The 17587-nt window shown below is 36.9% G+C and overlaps 1 protein-coding gene and 1 pseudogene across 1 annotated transcript in view; both read left to right on the top strand.

The window, feature by feature from the left end:
- The window catches only part of ANTXR2 (ANTXR cell adhesion molecule 2), a 140530-nt gene that overhangs the window by 50492 nt on the left and 72451 nt on the right, over window positions 1–17587 (top strand). Inside the window, exons 11-12 of the mRNA XM_058547346.1 lie at window positions 1470–1548; window positions 12848–12943. Coding sequence (XP_058403329.1) covers window positions 1470–1548; window positions 12848–12943 — 175 coding nt within the window. The remainder of the gene's footprint in view (window positions 1–1469; window positions 1549–12847; window positions 12944–17587) is intronic.
- LOC131409846 (10 kDa heat shock protein, mitochondrial-like) lies at window positions 3442–4675 on the top strand (annotated as a pseudogene).

Genomic DNA, 17587 nt, shown 5'->3' with positions numbered 1-17587 from the left:
ATCTTTCCTGGTGGCTCTATTCCTGTCGAATCCAAACGAAATATCACATTGAGAAAAGAAACACATTAGGGACTTTCAGTTCATCAAGCCTCTGTGGTATGATGGAAGGAGTTCAAAATTTGTTAGAATCCTGGCTTTACCACTTTGGGCAAGGTAATTAACATTCTGGGCCTTATGTATGCCATCTGTAAAACTGTGAAACTACTTACTTTAAGGGTTATTGTAAGGATTAAGTGAGATAATGTCCATAAAATGGCTAGAACAGTGTCTGGCACCTAGCAGGGACTAAATAATATTTCCCATCTCCCCTCTCTGACATCACTATTGAAAATTTTACCAGTGGCTTGAGATTGCTCCTGTTTTATCCTAACTCTCCGTAACTCATAGTATTTGGCATTCAATTCAAGGCATACAGAAGAAATCTTCTAAATATAACAAAGTTTTACTAATTCAGAGTATTTAAGGCAAAGTTTCTGGCTATTAATTCTAGGAATTTAGACTATTTTATGAGAATTGGAGCATGGCATCATATAGAAGCCAGGTCAACAAAATGTTACTTCCTACTTTTGCTGTAATGAATGGATAGCTCTGGTTTGTTGGCATACCGATTATTATATGATAATATACTTTGTAAATTCTTTTGAAAAAGAGCTGTTTAATCCTTAATACTGTAAAATCTCCATGTCATTTTTTCCCTTCAATATCTTGTTAGAGCTATTAAAAAGTACTAACTCTTGGCTGACTGATCCCAAATAAGAAATTACTAGAAACCGAATTAATGAAATTTTAATTATTATTAATTGTTTTATAATTTGAAATCATCTTTTCAAAATGAAAGCTGTATTTTAACTATGATATTTCTTAGCCATGAACAAAAATTATCCTCTCTTTTTTCTACCTTTGTCAGGATATTTTAATATCCTGGGTCAATCTATAACAAATGCCTACAAATAAATCATTCTTTTTTTTTCTTTAGTTTATCTCTGTCTTTCATTATCACTTTCTCTATATTTTTTCCCTGGTTTATTTTTTCCAGTTTTATATTCTTAAACAATGATCTTGTGATGATAGTAATGTGTAGAGACAGGGAAAATAAGCTAAATGGGATCTAAGGATTTTTTTCCCCTTTTTCGGTTTTTGTGAAACTGAAACAATCTCAACATTTCTTTGGATTAAGGAAATTTTTTTCCTAATTTATTTAAACTAAAAAAATAACAACAGGAATTCTTAATGTTCCTATGTACATTAATGCTTCTTTTAGGAACAATTAGATCACTTAAGGAATTTGCCTCTGGCTACTGAGTAAGGATTAGAACTTAGAAAAAAAAAAGCTGGGATAACTGATCAAAAGCTTTGACTTTTTACGTAGACTTTCTAGCTGGTTTTGAATTATGTAAGGAAATAAAAATCTCCCACAATACTCTAGTTTTTAATTTATTTTTAATTATTGTTTCTTCATTTTCTTTCAGAACTCTTGACGTGTCAGTGAGCTTTAATGGAGGAAAATCTGTCCTCTCCAGTTCATTAATAGTCACAGCCACAGAATGTGTAAGTAAAAAGTTTGCACAGGGTTACCTTTTAAAAATAATTCTATCCAGAAATAGTTATGGATCCTCAGTGTTGTTGCATACTACAATAAAGAAAGTATAAACAATAACACTGAGATTGTTACAAGGAAAAATCTGTATAAAATTTATTTTAGGTTGTTTTGTTTTTCCCTTTAGCCTCCTTTAAAAGGAATTTTAAGATCGTATATATTTTATTTTGATATTTATAAAATTAAAAAGTCATATTTAAAATCAAATTAAGATAGCAGAATGATTTCCAAATGAAGCATTTGTTTTCTTAAAACATTTTTCTTAAACTATTAAATATGTAAATGGAATAACGTTTTTCTGTTATGAAGGTGGCATTATAGTATCCAAGACATTTATCATATTTTTGAAAATATTAGTGCATCTTAATGAGTGAGGTTATTATTTTGCCCATTTTAATATCAGTGCTTTCTCATAAGGTAAGGAATTTGATTTTGATATCTTCATAATATCTTAGTTTGAAACTATATTTTATTTGAGATGATTGATTTGCATTACCTAAGATGCAATATTTTGAAATATAAATTCCATTGATAAGACAGTATTTTCCTTGTTTTTTGGGGTTTATAGAAAGTTTTGATGTTAGATTGTTGAACATGAAAACAGAAAGATAATAAAAGGGACTGATCACATGGCTGTTTTTTTTTTTTTATGAGTAGATTTTCTTTGTAAAAAATGTATAAATCAAAGCAAAAAAAAATTCCTGTCCTTCAAAAGACCAAAATCCCAAACCTAAAAATTTTCTCACATCTCATCTTCATGGTCTTATATTTTGATTTTTTAATGTGAAAGACATCTTTCCTCCAGAAAATAAAACAAAGCAACTCAATATTATCAGTGTAGAGATAGTTGTGTTTCTCATTGTAAGAAAACGTTACAGGGACAGAAGCACCCATACAAACCCTGGAGTCACTATTGAATTCCCTGGATAACTCTTTATCAACACCTAATGTTTCTAGTTTGAAAATAGCTAGCTTTTTTTTTTTCTTTTCCTTTTCATCTGTAATTCATGTTGCAATTTGTAGTCTTGTGGATGTTGCAATTTGTAGGTTTTCTGGTCCCTCAGGATGTGGTTGAGATTACAAACATTTGTAGTATATAGTTTCTCAGTGTTTAGCCACTGAAATGCCATTCTTCCTCCAACCTTCTTCCCATTCTGCACCTCCAGCTGTCTTTTTTCACCTCTCTTCCATGCAAGCAGGAAAACAAGTCTTTGTCTGTATCCTGTAACCATGCACAATTTCAGTGTGCAGGGATGCTGAGGTTAAATGACTCATCCAGAATTTACAGGTTGTGTGCTTTAAGGAAGTCTTCCTAGAACTTGCTAGTTCTCAAGAGAGCATAATGTGACTCAAGGTGGTTTAAGAGTAAGGTGACTTCAGAAAAAGGGACACTGATTGTGTCAGAGATGGAGAGAGAGTGAAGGGGCAAGTTGTAATATTAAAATAAATAAGGGATCAAAGTAAATTTCATTGAGAAAAGATTTGAGCAAAGAGTTGAGGAAGGTGAGGGAGTGAGCCCTAAAGACCACCAAAGGGAAGAGTGTTTTACGCAGAAGGATGAGATAGAACAAAGAATAAGGTGGGACTGTATCTGACAAGATTAAAGAAGAGCAAAGTGGCCAGTGTGCTGGAGTGGAGGTAGCTGTGGGGAGTAGGAGTCTCAGGATGAGTAGGTGGGAGTGGGGGAAGGGGGACTGATCACGTAGGGTTTTGTAAGTCACTGTAAGGACTTGAGTTTTTCTTCTGAGTGATACAGGGAGACATTGCAATGTGCCATGTTTTAAAAAGATCATTCTGGCTGCTGTGTAAAAATAGACTTTGCAGGTAGGGGCCAACGTGGAAACATGGAGATCAATTCTGTGGCTATTTCAGAATCTAGGAGAGGGAACGGTGGCTCCACTAGGGAGCTGGCAGTGGAGATGGTCAGAAGTGGTTGGATTCGAATATATTTTAAAGGTGGAGGCTATGGGATGCTGAGACAGATTAGATATGGAGGTGAGAGTAAAACATTAAGGATAGCTGCAAGCTTTTTCACCTGAGTAACTAGAAGGATGAGTTGTCGTCAGGTAGAGCAGTTTTTGGAAAATAAGGAGTTCTGTTTTGGAAATGTTGAGTGAAAGATGTCCATTTAGTCTTCTCAGTGGAAATGTCAGAAAGGCAGTTGAATATAGAATCTGGAGTTCTAGAGAGAGGTTTGGATTGGAGGTACACATTTGGGAGCTATTGTATGGAATGAAGTAGTCAATCAAATTCCACATGATTTTTACTGAAGAAAAAAAAAATGTAGCTTTCAGGAAGTAGAGCAAGAAGGGAAAGAGTCCCAGAGAAAGTTTTGTATTTATGGATGAACCAAGATAAACTGGGTCTTAAAAGGAGAGCAAGACTTAGGCAAGGAGAGAGGAGAGGAAAGCACTTTATAGATAAATAGCAAACAGAAATTGAGAGTAGATATATTTCGTTGGAGTGAAAATAGTGGAAGGAAAGCTTGGAAATAGAAAATTGAGACCAGATTATCAATTGCCTAAAAAAAACAAAACAGAGTTTAGAGTTCATCCTACAGGTCTGTGGTTCCTAAACTCCAGTAAACAGAGTTGTCAGTGTTGAAATGAAAGAAAGGAAAGAAGATCTCCCGCATTCACATGTCCCGGGGGCCAGACTGTGGGTCTCTCCTTGCTGCTGTGGTGTGAGAGCAGAGTACAAACTTGGGCGGCCCAAGTCACGGCGGACAGGCATTTAGAAAGTGTCTTCCCCTCTTTGAGTACTAGTTGAAAGGAGTGCAGCTGAACCTGCAACCCAAGGAGGCATTGTGCTTCCAGAAAAATCTCAAGGAAAAGTATTGCAAGCAGCATTAGTAGCTGTTAATTGGGCTCTAAAGGCAAGGGTGGAGAGATTCAACCAGTTAGCCTGAAAGTTAGAGATAAAATTCTTCTCCTAGAATGTGGAGGCACCAAAGTAGTTCTGGACAACAAGGATTATTTCTTATTTTGAGACGGTGACATTCTTGGAAAGTATGTAGACAGAACTAAGTCACTCTTGAAATGGCATCATGTGAAGCTGTCCATTCTACTAAAGTTCTGAAATCTTTCATGTAAATAATTTCCATGTCTATCTTTTATAATAAACTAATAATATCTAAACTAAGAAAAACAAAGGAAAGAAAATGGATTACATTTTTCATAATGCTAGATTTATTCAGCTTGAAAGAATGCTTTTATTCTAAAATTGTTCTTTCTTCCATTTTAAATTTTAAAATATCTTTTGATTAATGATAACTATAATAATTTGTTAAGTCCTTGCTTCCCTCCTTTCTTTTTTTCCTCTTTCTTCCTCCTTTTCCTTTCCTTCTCTCCTTCCCTCCTTTCTTCTTTGAAGTGGGAGGAATACATTGTGATAAAGAAAAATTGCACTGGACAAAATTAAACAGGTAAGGAAAACCTTTTTCAAGACTATTACAGTAGAGGAGAGAGATTGAACTCAACTGTGCTGAGACAAAGGGCTGGAGAGTTTTAAGACCTGGGTTGGAGGGAATTGCAGGCACCTGGATCTGCTAACTGGCCTTACTGGAAGGAAAAGTAATCTTTCTCCTCTCTTCCTGACAGGAGATAGTGTTACAGCTTGGGGCAAGGCACCATCAAAGTTAGGCCCCTACCCTCCCACAGAGACCACAGATGGGGCACCACCTTCTTTCTTGACTATATTTCAAAGGGATGGCTCTCAGGCGGAGAAAGACATTCTCCCTGGAATCTGAAACACTGGAAAGAAACTTTAAGGGAGATTTATATACGTTTCAGAGGCAGAGAAAGATTTTGCAATTTACGTTTTCTAAAGTAGATTCTCTAAAAAAAGGGGCGTCAGGGAGCTACAGTCAGGAGGAAACCTGTTTAAAGTTTAATCGAGCTAAGGGAAACTGTAAGGTGGTTTTGGCCAATAGAATCAGAGAAGGAACAGCTCAAGAAATGGGAAAACCAGACCCTTACCATATAAAAAAGCCAAAGGAAGATGGAATTCCAACATGACAAAAAGGCAGCATTAGGTACGTCACAGAGGTGAAGGAGAAAAGGTCAGAGGGTCACAGTGACCTTGATGCTTCAGCCCAGGTTGGTGCTTTGTAGTCTTCTGTGTGAATTTTATTATTCCACTAGTAGTTATAGAATAGTAAATACTATAATCCACTTTATCATATTGATAATAATCATAGGATAATTCTTTTTTCTCATTATATTTAACCATTATTTTGTATTCAAACTCAAATACTTCTGGTGTGTGGTAGTAGTATTACCATTTTGTAGATACAAAAAGTGAGACTGGAGATGATGAGCTGTGCCTGCTGTGTGTGCATTAAATCTCTATTACAACAGAAGAGGACAGTTGGGTAATATTGTGATAAATACCCGGGCATTGTATTTAAGTGATATCCAGTCTTTCAGGCATATTTGGATGTGATAATTAGGTGAGATGCAGTTAGTAATATTACTCATTATAGGATGATGCTTTTGGCTTTCACAGGTATTTGAAAGCCAAACAAAATAAAACACCGTTATTTAGCAATTCATTAATCTTTGTGGAAATCCCACAAATAAAGAAGCCCCTCTCTGTGCTCTGAGAGCATCCAGGCTCAGTCCTGTTAAGGCACTTACGTCACTGGGCTGTAATTTCCTGTTTACTTCTGGGCCTCTCTCAGCCCTCTTAAGACATTGATGGCAGGGCCTGTGCCTTGCTCATTGCCTCCTTCCCACTGCCTGGTCCTTACAGAGGGCAAGAGCTCTAAAATCATTTTTTAAATGAATGAATGAAAGTACTGTGTGTCCAGTTTAAAAGTGGGGAAACTAAGGTTTAGATATAAGAAATTTAAGATTAGAGTCTGAGGAGGGTTTATCTTTAGGCAGTCTTTTCTCTTCATCTATCTCAAGATCTCCTAAATTTGTTTCTGCAAAATGCAGTAAAAGATGTCTTTTTTCCCCCTGGAAACCACTGCTCTTCTTCTGACTCTTTTGGAATAATAATATCAAGGACATGTTTTCCGAGCGTTGTGTTAAATGCCAGACACTGTGCTAAGCACGATACGTCTGCTAAGCACTTTATGCCTTCATGTAATACTCACAACTCAAGAGGAGGCTATTACTATTACCTTAATTTTACAGATGAGAAGACTGAGGAACAGAGCCACCTCCAATCTTCAGTGCACATTTATGCAAACACATTAGGAGGTGCTTCCTCTGTTAGGTGGACCCAACCCTCAGCAGGCTCCAAGGCTTGATGAGCAGAATATTGGCTGATTTCAGACCTCACTGCCCTGGATTGGGGGGCGAGGGGCCTGGACTTGGAGCATGTAGGCTATGGAAGTTAAATTACTTGCTCAGTTTCACAGTCGAGTAAATACTAGAATTGAGACTTCCCCCTAGCCTGAACACTTGCACAATCTGCCATTGGTAACCAGGTCCCAATTTGATTTATATAGGACAAATTTTTTCTGTAAAAGGTGAGATAGTAAATATTTCAGGCTTTGGGGGCCATACATTTCTGTCACAACTTCATACTTAACACTGCCATTGTAGCACACAAGCAGTTATACACTTTATGTAAACAAATGGGCATGGCTGTGTTCATCAAAACTGTGTACACTAAAATTTGAATTTCATATAACGTATTTTTCTTTCGAGTTTTTTCAGCTATGTAACAATGTAAAAAAAGAAACAATTCTTAGCTTGCCAAGGATCTTATGAAATGAGCTGATTTGGCCTTTGGGCCATAGTTTGCTAATTCCTGATACGGAATATTCCAAAAGAATCCAGTAAATGAAATCATCACCTATTCCATGACTGTTTTTTCTTTCCCTAACTCTAAATTCATGGAAACAAAACTGTGGAGACCTAGTTCCCCTTTTCTGTGTCTAGTTTATTTTAATGCGGTTGCTGTGATTAATTATTTTCTAGATAAATTTCAACATGTTATTCACGTAGTTTTGAAATTTTTGAGTGACTCCTCTTTCCCGTAGTTATTTTGCAAGTGCAGTAAGTGACTCTGATTTCTTTTTATACTTCTATGATTCTCTTAGCTAGAGTTTCACTTATATTTGGCAGAGTAAAGTTTTTGATTGTACATTATAACTTGCTTTAAATGAAGAAAAGGAAATTAAATGCAGATGAAGTTCAAAAACTTAATGTGTCCAGGGTGACTAGAAAATATATTCCTTCATCAATGTTAAGGGGCTGGTATGCCCCTAGTTAATCCTTAAAAGAGTTTTGGCTTCACAGCCTTGACCAACATCTGAGTACTAAGTCTCCAACTGGACTCCTTGGTTTACTTGTCTTCACAAACATCTGAAAATGCTACTTGTTCAGAACTATAGTTAGGAAGAATTGATACAACAAATGGCCAGTTGAAAGGTCATCCAACAAATGTACGTTAATCCAATGGCCAATTCTCTCTGTAATAAAGAGAATTACTGCTTTTCAGAAATTTGATATCTTTTCTTCAGCTTCTACAGGTGCTACCAAGTCCCCTCAAACTCTGTGCTCCAGCCAAAGTTGTCTTTTCTCTTGTTCTTGCAAGAAGCCACTAATTCTGTCCCCACTCCCTCCCCGGGCTTTCTTACACGTCCTCAAGGAGGTCCTCTCAGAACCTTAGACCAGGTTAGTTCCCACTTTGATGTGGTTCTGTTGTTCTCTCCTTCCATACTCCTTATATTTGTAATTATTTGTTCAAGGTTTGCCTCTCCAACTAACCATGGGCTACATGAAGACTTGTCCAACATTATAACTTTGGCACTTATTTAACTGCCTGTTACTTAAAGAGAGACATGCATAAGCAGAAGTGAGAGGCTTTTTGTTTCCATCTATGATACAGATCTATGTGTAATCATATCTAGTTTCATCTGACTCTTAAGTCTGCAGTTTGCAGCGTGGTATCTGCTCGTAGGACTGAAGTCTATGTGTTTGACCTTTCCTTAATTTGTTTATAAGCTATGTAAACAATGAGATTATTTTCCTTTCATGTCTGAAGTCTTTCATGCTTTGAGAATGGCTCAGGCAAATCCAAACAAAAGAACTGGGAAAGCCTGGATTTGTATCCAGTTAACTGAGCCAATGTCTGGGACTGGGGCATCCATAAATGGGTCTCATACGTTTATGGCTAGGTCGGATTGCATTAAATTCTTTGCTTCCTCTAACCTGTTTTCCACCATGCTTAGCTTAAATATGAGAAAGATTGGGTCTGCAGGTCTTTAGAAAGTATGTATTTTCATTTTCATTTTATAGTAGACAAATCTTTAGAATGAGTTGAGATGATAATATTGTCATACCAAATGTATATTTGCATCTGAACGTGCATAGTGTTGTGTCAGTGTTCCTAATAGAGGCATTTTTTGAGCGAGAATGAAGAATTTTAACTGCCTATCGTGCCAGCCCAACTACTTTATAGCAATATGATTTTCCTAATTTCCTGCTCATGACACATTCATAGAAAGAAAAAACTAACCACTAAACTTTAGCATATTCATACCTGCTAGCTGCATATCCTTACTTCTGAACACAAGGTTTGAATTCTAAGAAAAGGGGAAACCAAATGTTCATAGAACCCTTTTGAAAGCTGTGTAGCACATAGAAATGGCAAGCCATTTCCATGAGTGCTGTGGCTAGATCCTCATGTGGGAAAGGTCTGGTGGGGAATGTTGTATTCATTCCATACAGGAACAGTCACAGATTGGGGGTATCTTATACAAGGCCTTATATTTGAAGGTGGGATCATGAATTTATACATTTGACAACAGTTCTCCCATAGAATGTCACAGTTTTCTATGTATTTCTTTGACATTCTTTTCCTGTTATATTCTTGTTTGCTTAGATTTTAGAGCTTGGTGTAATCAAGCCTGTGGAGAGTTGCATGATTTGTTCATGAATGTTTAGAATTCTGTCTAGAAAGATGCAGTTTGAGTATTTTCCTAAGAAGGCTGATGTACGTGCTGAATTGTTTTCTTTGGTTTTAAGAACAGAGAACTTAGATATTTGCCTGGAAAATTTCTATGACGTATTCTCTTTCTCTCTCTCTGTCTCTGTCTCTCTGTCTCTCTCTCTCTCTCTCTCTCTCTCACACACACACCCACACCCACACCCACACACACACACAGAACTTTCTATGTGCAAGATGCTAATTTAGATGTTTAGGATACATCAATAACCAAATGTTGAACTTACATTTTCATTCTATCAAACTACATCAAGAAGTTGCTAGATGAGTGCATGTCTTCTTATTTCTTATATTTTAAATTAATTCTTTATGGTAAATATTATGTACTAGCATCTTCAAGTGCCTTAACAATGGTCTACTAGTAAATGGTAGAGCTCTATGAAGATTGTGTGTGTGTGTGTGTGTGTGTGTGTGAAGTTTTTGTAGTTATTTTCATTGTCTTCTGAAAGATAAATTAAAAGAAATGATCGAGGATGCTACCTGTTTTGGTGGTGTCTGTTTTGGTTAATTTGCAACCTCAGCTACACAGATAGTTTGGGTGGTTATTCCCTCTTATATCAGATGCAAAATTAGAAATCAAAGGATAGATTTAATTGTTTATGTATACCTCATTCTTAATCTTTTTCTGAAAGTTTCTGAAATTAATGAATATTTTATGGTCTATGCTTCTCTGAGAATTATTTTAAAAATAATTTTTAAATGGATTTATGAAAACGGAAAGGCTGCTAGTAATCAATATCTCTGAAAATTGATTTGTTTTGAGATAGTTTCCAAGCCACTATATGGTAATCTCTTTTTCTTTTTTTTCCATTGTGGTAATAACAGGTCATAGAGGGAAACCACACACATTTCAAGATTTTTTTGATTAGCTAAACCAAGTATATGTTGCTAGCACTCCCTTGCTAATAATTTTGAAAACTATCTCCTCTTCTTTTTTCAGTTATTTACAAATAACTGTTTGCATAAAGATTATCATCTCTTTTTGTGCATAGGCCATTGTATGTTATATTTCAAATTTCACTATAAAATGTTCTAATTAAATACTACTACTTCTGTTGCTTAAACATCAAAACATCTATTAGTTTTGATCAATCCTAACATTTCCCAAAGTAGATTCTAGGGAATCCTAGTTCTACAGGATATTGAAAATGTTATGAGAGAAATAAAATGGTTCTGTGCTGATATGAGTTGGACTTCTTTACCAGAAAACCATTCAGAGCTTTATAAATATGTTAATGTGCACAGTGATGGTCTAAGAGAGATATAATAGTAATGGCTGTCCCCACAATGAGTTTCATGCTTTGGGAACAACTGGTTTTCTTATTTTGTGGATTAGAAAGTGAAAGCCCTGAGAAATTAAACAATTTATTTAAAATTAGACCCCTAGATGAATACTTTTAATACAACACCTTTCTGAGATGGATACTAGTAGGTTCTCCGCCTCTGTCCCCCAGTCTCTCTCTATCAGCTCTTGGGATAAATGTGACTCTCACCCTGACTTCTGGGCTTATACTTCTTATTTGTTTTGAATGACAGGAAAGGTATCTCTGAAAAGCTGCCTTATAAAGTTCCAAATTTCCACCCAGACAGTATATTGATTTATTTACAGGTTTTTTTTCTTCTCTGAACTCTTTCCCTTAAAAAAAAATTACTACTAGGGATCCCAGAGAGTGGGGATTTGGGGATACACCTTGTTTCGTTGGAAACTATCTCTACACTAAAAATTCAGTAAACACGCTTCTTTGTGTTTGTGGCTTTTGTACTCATTTCTTTAGAGTTCATTCTCTTAGTAAATAGTTTTAAATGCCAAGCATGGAGTATACATTGGTTAGTAGGTTGGACATGGCCCCTGCCTTCCTAGAACTCACAATAAATAGTGGCAGAAAAGAGAAATTAAATAAATAATCACAATTCATCATAAACAAACAAAAAACAAATACATTGTGATAAGTACTAAAGATTAAAGTATAGAGAACAATGAGTTATATAGTAAGGAGGGACATTTTCTAGCCAGAGGATGCAAGGAAGGCTTCCTGGGGAAGTGATTTAAACTGAGCCTGTAGGATGAATAGGTGATTGCTAGACGAAGGGAGGTGGAGGCAGAGCCCAGAGCAGAGGCCTTAGGGCTGGAAGAGCTCTGCATTAGGAAGGGAAAGAACAGCAGTGTGGTTCTTGTGTTGATAGTGCTTGAGCTGCAGTGAGAGATCTTCTGATACATGAATGCATGAGATTGCACTCTTGCATTGATGCATATATACCATTTGCCAACAAGAACCATTGTCGTCAGTGTAGCAGAGAAAGAAATTTTCCTCTACTCTTCTAGGTTCTTCTGGCTGGTCTAAGAATTGAATTGACATGAGACAGAATAACAGGAGAAAATCAAACGGTTTAATAACGTGTATACATGGGAGGAACTCAGGAAAACTGAGTAACTTGCCAAAATGGCCAGAACTACCACCTTAAATGCCATCTTCAGCTAAAGACAAAAGAGGATGTTGGGGGTAGTGGTTTGGGACTTCAAAGAGGAGGAAGGCAATTCATATGGAGATGGAAAAGCACATCTTTGGTAAACAAACGTTTGCCATGCCTTGCAGAGACAGTGGGACAAATGGGTCTTGCTAGGTTCCTCTTGTCTACCACACCTAGTGCATATTATACTACAGTTATCTACAGTGATAGCTCCTTTCTGGAATGGGCCTTCTATCTTAAATTCTTATAGGCATTTAGGGGGAAGGTCAAAGTTTCTTCCTGAGTCTTTTGTTCTCAAAAATAATCAAGCCAAAGAGACACATTTTGGGGTAGCAAATTCTGCTCCCCTACATTGGTTTGTCACCTGCTTGGTGATTTTTAATACTCATCTTGTCATATCATTTAAATATACAAAGTAAATAGTCTTTCATCATCAAAAAGTCTGCATAAATTCTGCCTAGAGGTGATCATGCTTGTAACCAAAATAATCCTTTCCCAGAGACAAAAGATAGGGACTATAGAGACCATTCGTATAACCTCAAATAGTGATTTTTCCTACATTCCTTTAAGGTATAATTTAAAACAGTCTACAGCACTTTGAAAGATTTTATATTTATTATTGCCTGTCTTAACATAACATACATGAAATAGAATATAAATGAATTTATAGAATTTAAAGGAACATAATAGAAATCTAGTTTGACATTATTATGCTTTTTGTATTATTTTCTGGTGTTTTCTTAAAAATATATATACATTTGGGATTTGACCGTAAGCTTTGCTGACCACTTTGTTTTTGTCTTCCGCCTCCTCTAGTCGACTGGCATCGCAGCCCTCATTGCTATTTTGGTGTTACTGCTGCTCCTGGGCATCGGTTTGATGTGGTGGTTTTGGCCCCTTTGCTGCAAAGTGGTGAGTAAGAAGGATGTGCAACTCTACTCTTTTTTTTTTTTAATCAGTGAGATGTAAAGTAAGGCCTGAAATGTGGATCATTACCACATTGTTCAACAACAGCAAAGTTTCAGTTAGCAAATTGAGTTTTAATGGTTTTCATCACTGCAATAAATTCTAGAAAATGTGCATACCAATAAATATTTACTATAAAACTTCATCTAAAAAACATTTCAAAATCAGATTTGGAGGAGGAGGAGAGAGAGATGTAGGAGACTTAATAGGAGTAAAGAGTTTTACACTCAAGTACAAAAGAATTTCAAGTAAACTGAATGATATTTTCTGCTGGATTCATTGGGAGAAGTTGGGAATCTGTCAGGTGTTTTTTCAGTGCTTACTGAATCTTTCACTATTACCTCTTTGAAAGATCTGCTCTTTCAGGACCTTCTCTGTTTGCCTTTCAGAAAAGCATTTTAGAAATAAGTCATGAGCAAATGTTAGGGTATCTGATAAACAGTCAGTTTGACGTTGTGACAGTTGGTTTCAATTCGTGTCATTTTTCATGTTTGACTAAAACCTCTGAAAGAATATGGGTTTATATTAGTATTCTATTGCTACTGTAACAAATTGCCACACAGTTGGTCGCTTAAAGCAACACAAATTTATTATCTCACAGTTATTTAGTCACAGATCCAAGATGGGTCTCACTGGGCTAAACTGTGCTAAAAAGTATTGGCAGGGATATATTCCTCTCTTAATGCTCTAGAGGAAAATCTGTTCCCTTGCCTTTTCCAGCTTCTACAGGCTACCCACATTCCTTACCTCATGGGCCCCTTCTTCTATCTTCAAAGCCAGCGACGTTGCATCTCTTTGACCACTCTTCTGTAGTCACATCTCCCTCTGACTCTGAACCCAGCTGGGAAAGGACCTCCAACATTAACCATGTGATAAGGTTGGGTGATAATCCAGGGTACTCTCCTATCTCAAGGTCCTTAACCTTATCACATCTTCAAAGTCCCTTTAGCCTGTAAGGCAATGTATTCACAGTTCCAGGGAATTAGGGTGTGGATGTCTTTGTGGGACCATTATTCTGCCTACCTGTGGGTGCAACGTTGAGTAATAAATTTCAGCACATTTCAAGCAATCCAATTTGGATTGTTCAGGTTTCATAGAAAAGATTATCCTGAAGAAGCACTCACTCAAAGCATGCCTACTATTTATTTTGATAGTATTCCTTTTATTATCAGCACATTATAGAGAACTTGATATTCTGTGGATCACAGAATAGTGTTTTACGTATATTATACTAGACTGCCTTTTTCCCCCTCACCTTTGCTGACTGATTTCAGCTTCCTTGCCACTTCAGGCAGTGCTTTGTATTAGTCCTTCATTTATTATTAATGATACTTCAGTCTGCTTTCATGAGGCAACTTTACAATCCTTTATCTCAGAGCAGTTGGCCCATGGAGGAGGCACAGAATTAACTCAGACAACAGTAGAGATAAGAAGCATCCTGTCTTTTTGCTGAACTAATCAGTTTCCTGCCATCGCAATTTATGTTCAAACGGTTTCCTGTTGTAGTCTTGATTATTCTAGATACGGCTATCTTAGGGGAGCTAGCATTCTCAAGTCTCAAATTAAAAAGCAAAAAGGTGCCCTAATGTGATTTGTGCTCCTTGGCTTTTTAATTTAAACCTTGCAGTGGTGGATTTCCTTCTTTCATTACTTTGGAATTTCATTTATTATTGACCAGAGGGCTCAAAACTGTCAAAGTATATGATTTTTTTAAAGACACGTGAAAACTGAAATGGACTTCTTTGGGAGATTGCTAGATGTGCTCAAATACAGGTCTTGACCATCATTTTGGATGTTATGGAGAGGATTGCATCATCAGGTGGTGAGAATGAATCTGTTCTAATCCCAGGACTCCGCAGATTTCAAATCTCAGAGTATATTTCTTTATGTAAGGCATAAAGGGGCCCCTTTAAGGTGTGCTTTCAGGATATCAGGAGGGCTTGCTATCCTCAGAAACATCATGAATGCTTGCTAGTTTCTGCAACTTATTTAATAGAGAGAATCACCTTTATTTTACATTTAGAACTATAGATTAAAGAGTAGCTAGCCCTGCGTATGAACTTATTTTTATAACTATGTATAAATGAATCACAGCAAATGTTTCCTAAAGGAGGTTTTAAAAAGCAGGGAAAAAGTAGAGGCAAAATTCTGCATTCAGCCCTTGGCAGTCTAATATGTGCCAGTACTGTGCTAGGAACTGGGGATACAGAAATGACTATAATGTGATATGGAAACTCACATTTTAATATGGAAACACAGAAATGCTGGCAAAGTGGAAGTGGAAGGTCATGAGTGCCCCAGTAGCAACATGTGTAAAGAACAGTAAGAAAATGAAGGAGGAGAGATTTTCCAGAGTTAAGGGACTGTTTCAGAGAAACCAGACTGAGCTGATGACTCCAAACTGAGTTTTGAATAATGAATAAGATGTTGGCAGTTGATGAGGGACGTTTCAGAGGAAGTGTGTGTGCAATTCTGAGTTACTGTGGCATGCTTTGGGACACGCTAGCTGAGGCTCACCTAGCGTGCCAGTGGAAGGAAGCAGTGAAAGATGGCTTGGGCTTTAGGCATGAGCCCCATAAGGGAGGGCATCCTCTGTCTTTTAGGAAGTTCAAAGTCACCCCAGGGATGGTGAGAAGCCACTGGAGAGATTTGATCAATATAATCCCCTGAAAGAAGCTTTCCTTGCTTTACAGTGGTGCTGAGGTCTGGTCCTAGTGGTGATTAAGTGTATATCCAAGTGAATTCCATCAACAATTGAATGGAAAGCCAGTGACAGACAGTGCACCTTAGATATGGCTGGAGCCAAAGTTTCTCCTCCAAGTGTGGAGAGTTGGAGTATAACATGGAAGCTACACGAGCTAGAGAAAAATGAAGAGGTGATGTGAAAAGAAGGGGCAAGGAGACCATAACATTGTGAACAAAAAAAGATCTTGAGTGTACCAGAGGGTGTTATAGTACAATGGCAGGGTATTTATTTTATTTTGTTCCTTCTAAAGAATCTATTTGTGCAATGCTGGTATTGAAATGTGGTTAGTTGAATAATTCTTAGCAGCATTAAATTATTAGGGATCAATTTGACTATCATTACCAGCAATATTACTTTTTAATGGGAAATGAAATGCATTTATTTTAGTTTGGTGTTGTACAAATTTCTTTTTGTTTGAGTGTGTTGTAAGTACTAGTGGGGCAAATATTTAAATCTAATCTTTCAACTGAAACATGACTAAATAGCTTAAAATGTCTGTTCTCAGGCAAATTTAGATTATGTCAGTGATGCACCTCTTTGGGAATCATATGCTCAGGAGCTCTTATCAAGATAGAAAGCCTGAAAAAAAAGCCCTGAGCAGAGGCACCAATATTTGTCACACATTCTTCATTCAGTCATTTCATATTTTATGAAAATACGATATGAAATAATTTAATCATTCATTGTTCATAGATTAAAATTTCACAGATATCTAATCAATGACTCAGAGATAACAGTGTTATTTATATTATATACTTATATTTTCTGCCCCGAATTTCCAAAGGCTTTCCGAGCAGTGGCCATCAGATTTCCAATGGTGGCGGTTTTCCCTGAGGGGAGAGAGCTTTGTGGGACATCTCCAGGGATTAATGCAGTTTGGAAAAGCCCCCTGTCGTAGACTGAATAATGGTTCCTAAAGATATCCAGATCTTAATTCCTGGAAACTGTGAATGTTATCTTACATAGCAAAAGGGACTTTGCAGGTGTGATTAAATTAAGGATCTTGAGATAGAGACATTGTCCAGGATGACCTAGATGGGCTCTAAATGTAGTCACAATTGTCCCTGTAAGAGGGAGACAGAGGTAGATTAGACTGCAGAAGGGGAGAAGGCCCTGTGACCATGGTGGCAGAGACTGCTGTGACGCAGCTGCTAGCCAGGGAATGCTGACGTTCACCAGAAGCTGGGAGAGGCAAGGAACAGATACACCCCGGGGGCCTGCAGAAGGAACCAGCTCTGCCAACACCTGATTTTAGCCTTGTAAGACTAAATTCAGCCTCTTGACCTCAGAAGTGTAAGAAAATAAATTTCTGTTGTTTTTAGCCACTAAAGTTGTGCTAATTTGTTACAGCAGCATTAAGAAACTAATATATTCCTTAAATGATTCTGATATTCCCCAAAGTTGGGAATCATTGCTTAGGGCTATCGATTTTGGGAATTCTTATGTAATGTGTTTTCAGATCAACTCATTACAAAAACTGTTCGTGGAGTTCAAGAGGTTGTAAGATGGGAGACAATGAAATGTTCTGCAAAATGTTTGCAATATTTCCAAGGCTAGTAAAATCAATATGCAGTTTTTAAAGTTAGAATTACCATTTTGTTTTGGGTAAGTGAAGTAAATATGCATAATACTTTATATATCGCAAAGAATTTACTTACTGTTTCAGAATGATAAGGAATTTTTGGAAGAAATAAGTTTCTAATTTTCAGAAGTATCCAAGGCATGCATGTTATTAGAACCATCTGACATCAGGGATCCATGGACAGCTTTCTCATGGTGCTTGTTATTTGCTGGAAAAGGCCAGTACAATCCCCTTCATATTCAGATATTGAACTATTGAATCC

The sequence above is a fragment of the Diceros bicornis genome, chromosome 8, assembly GCF_020826845.1.
Source record: "Diceros bicornis minor isolate mBicDic1 chromosome 8, mDicBic1.mat.cur, whole genome shotgun sequence".
In the NCBI taxonomy this organism is placed as follows: domain Eukaryota; kingdom Metazoa; phylum Chordata; class Mammalia; order Perissodactyla; family Rhinocerotidae; genus Diceros; species Diceros bicornis.
The sequence above is the reverse complement of the archived record's forward strand: the minus strand, read 5'-3'. Positions and strand labels throughout refer to the sequence as shown.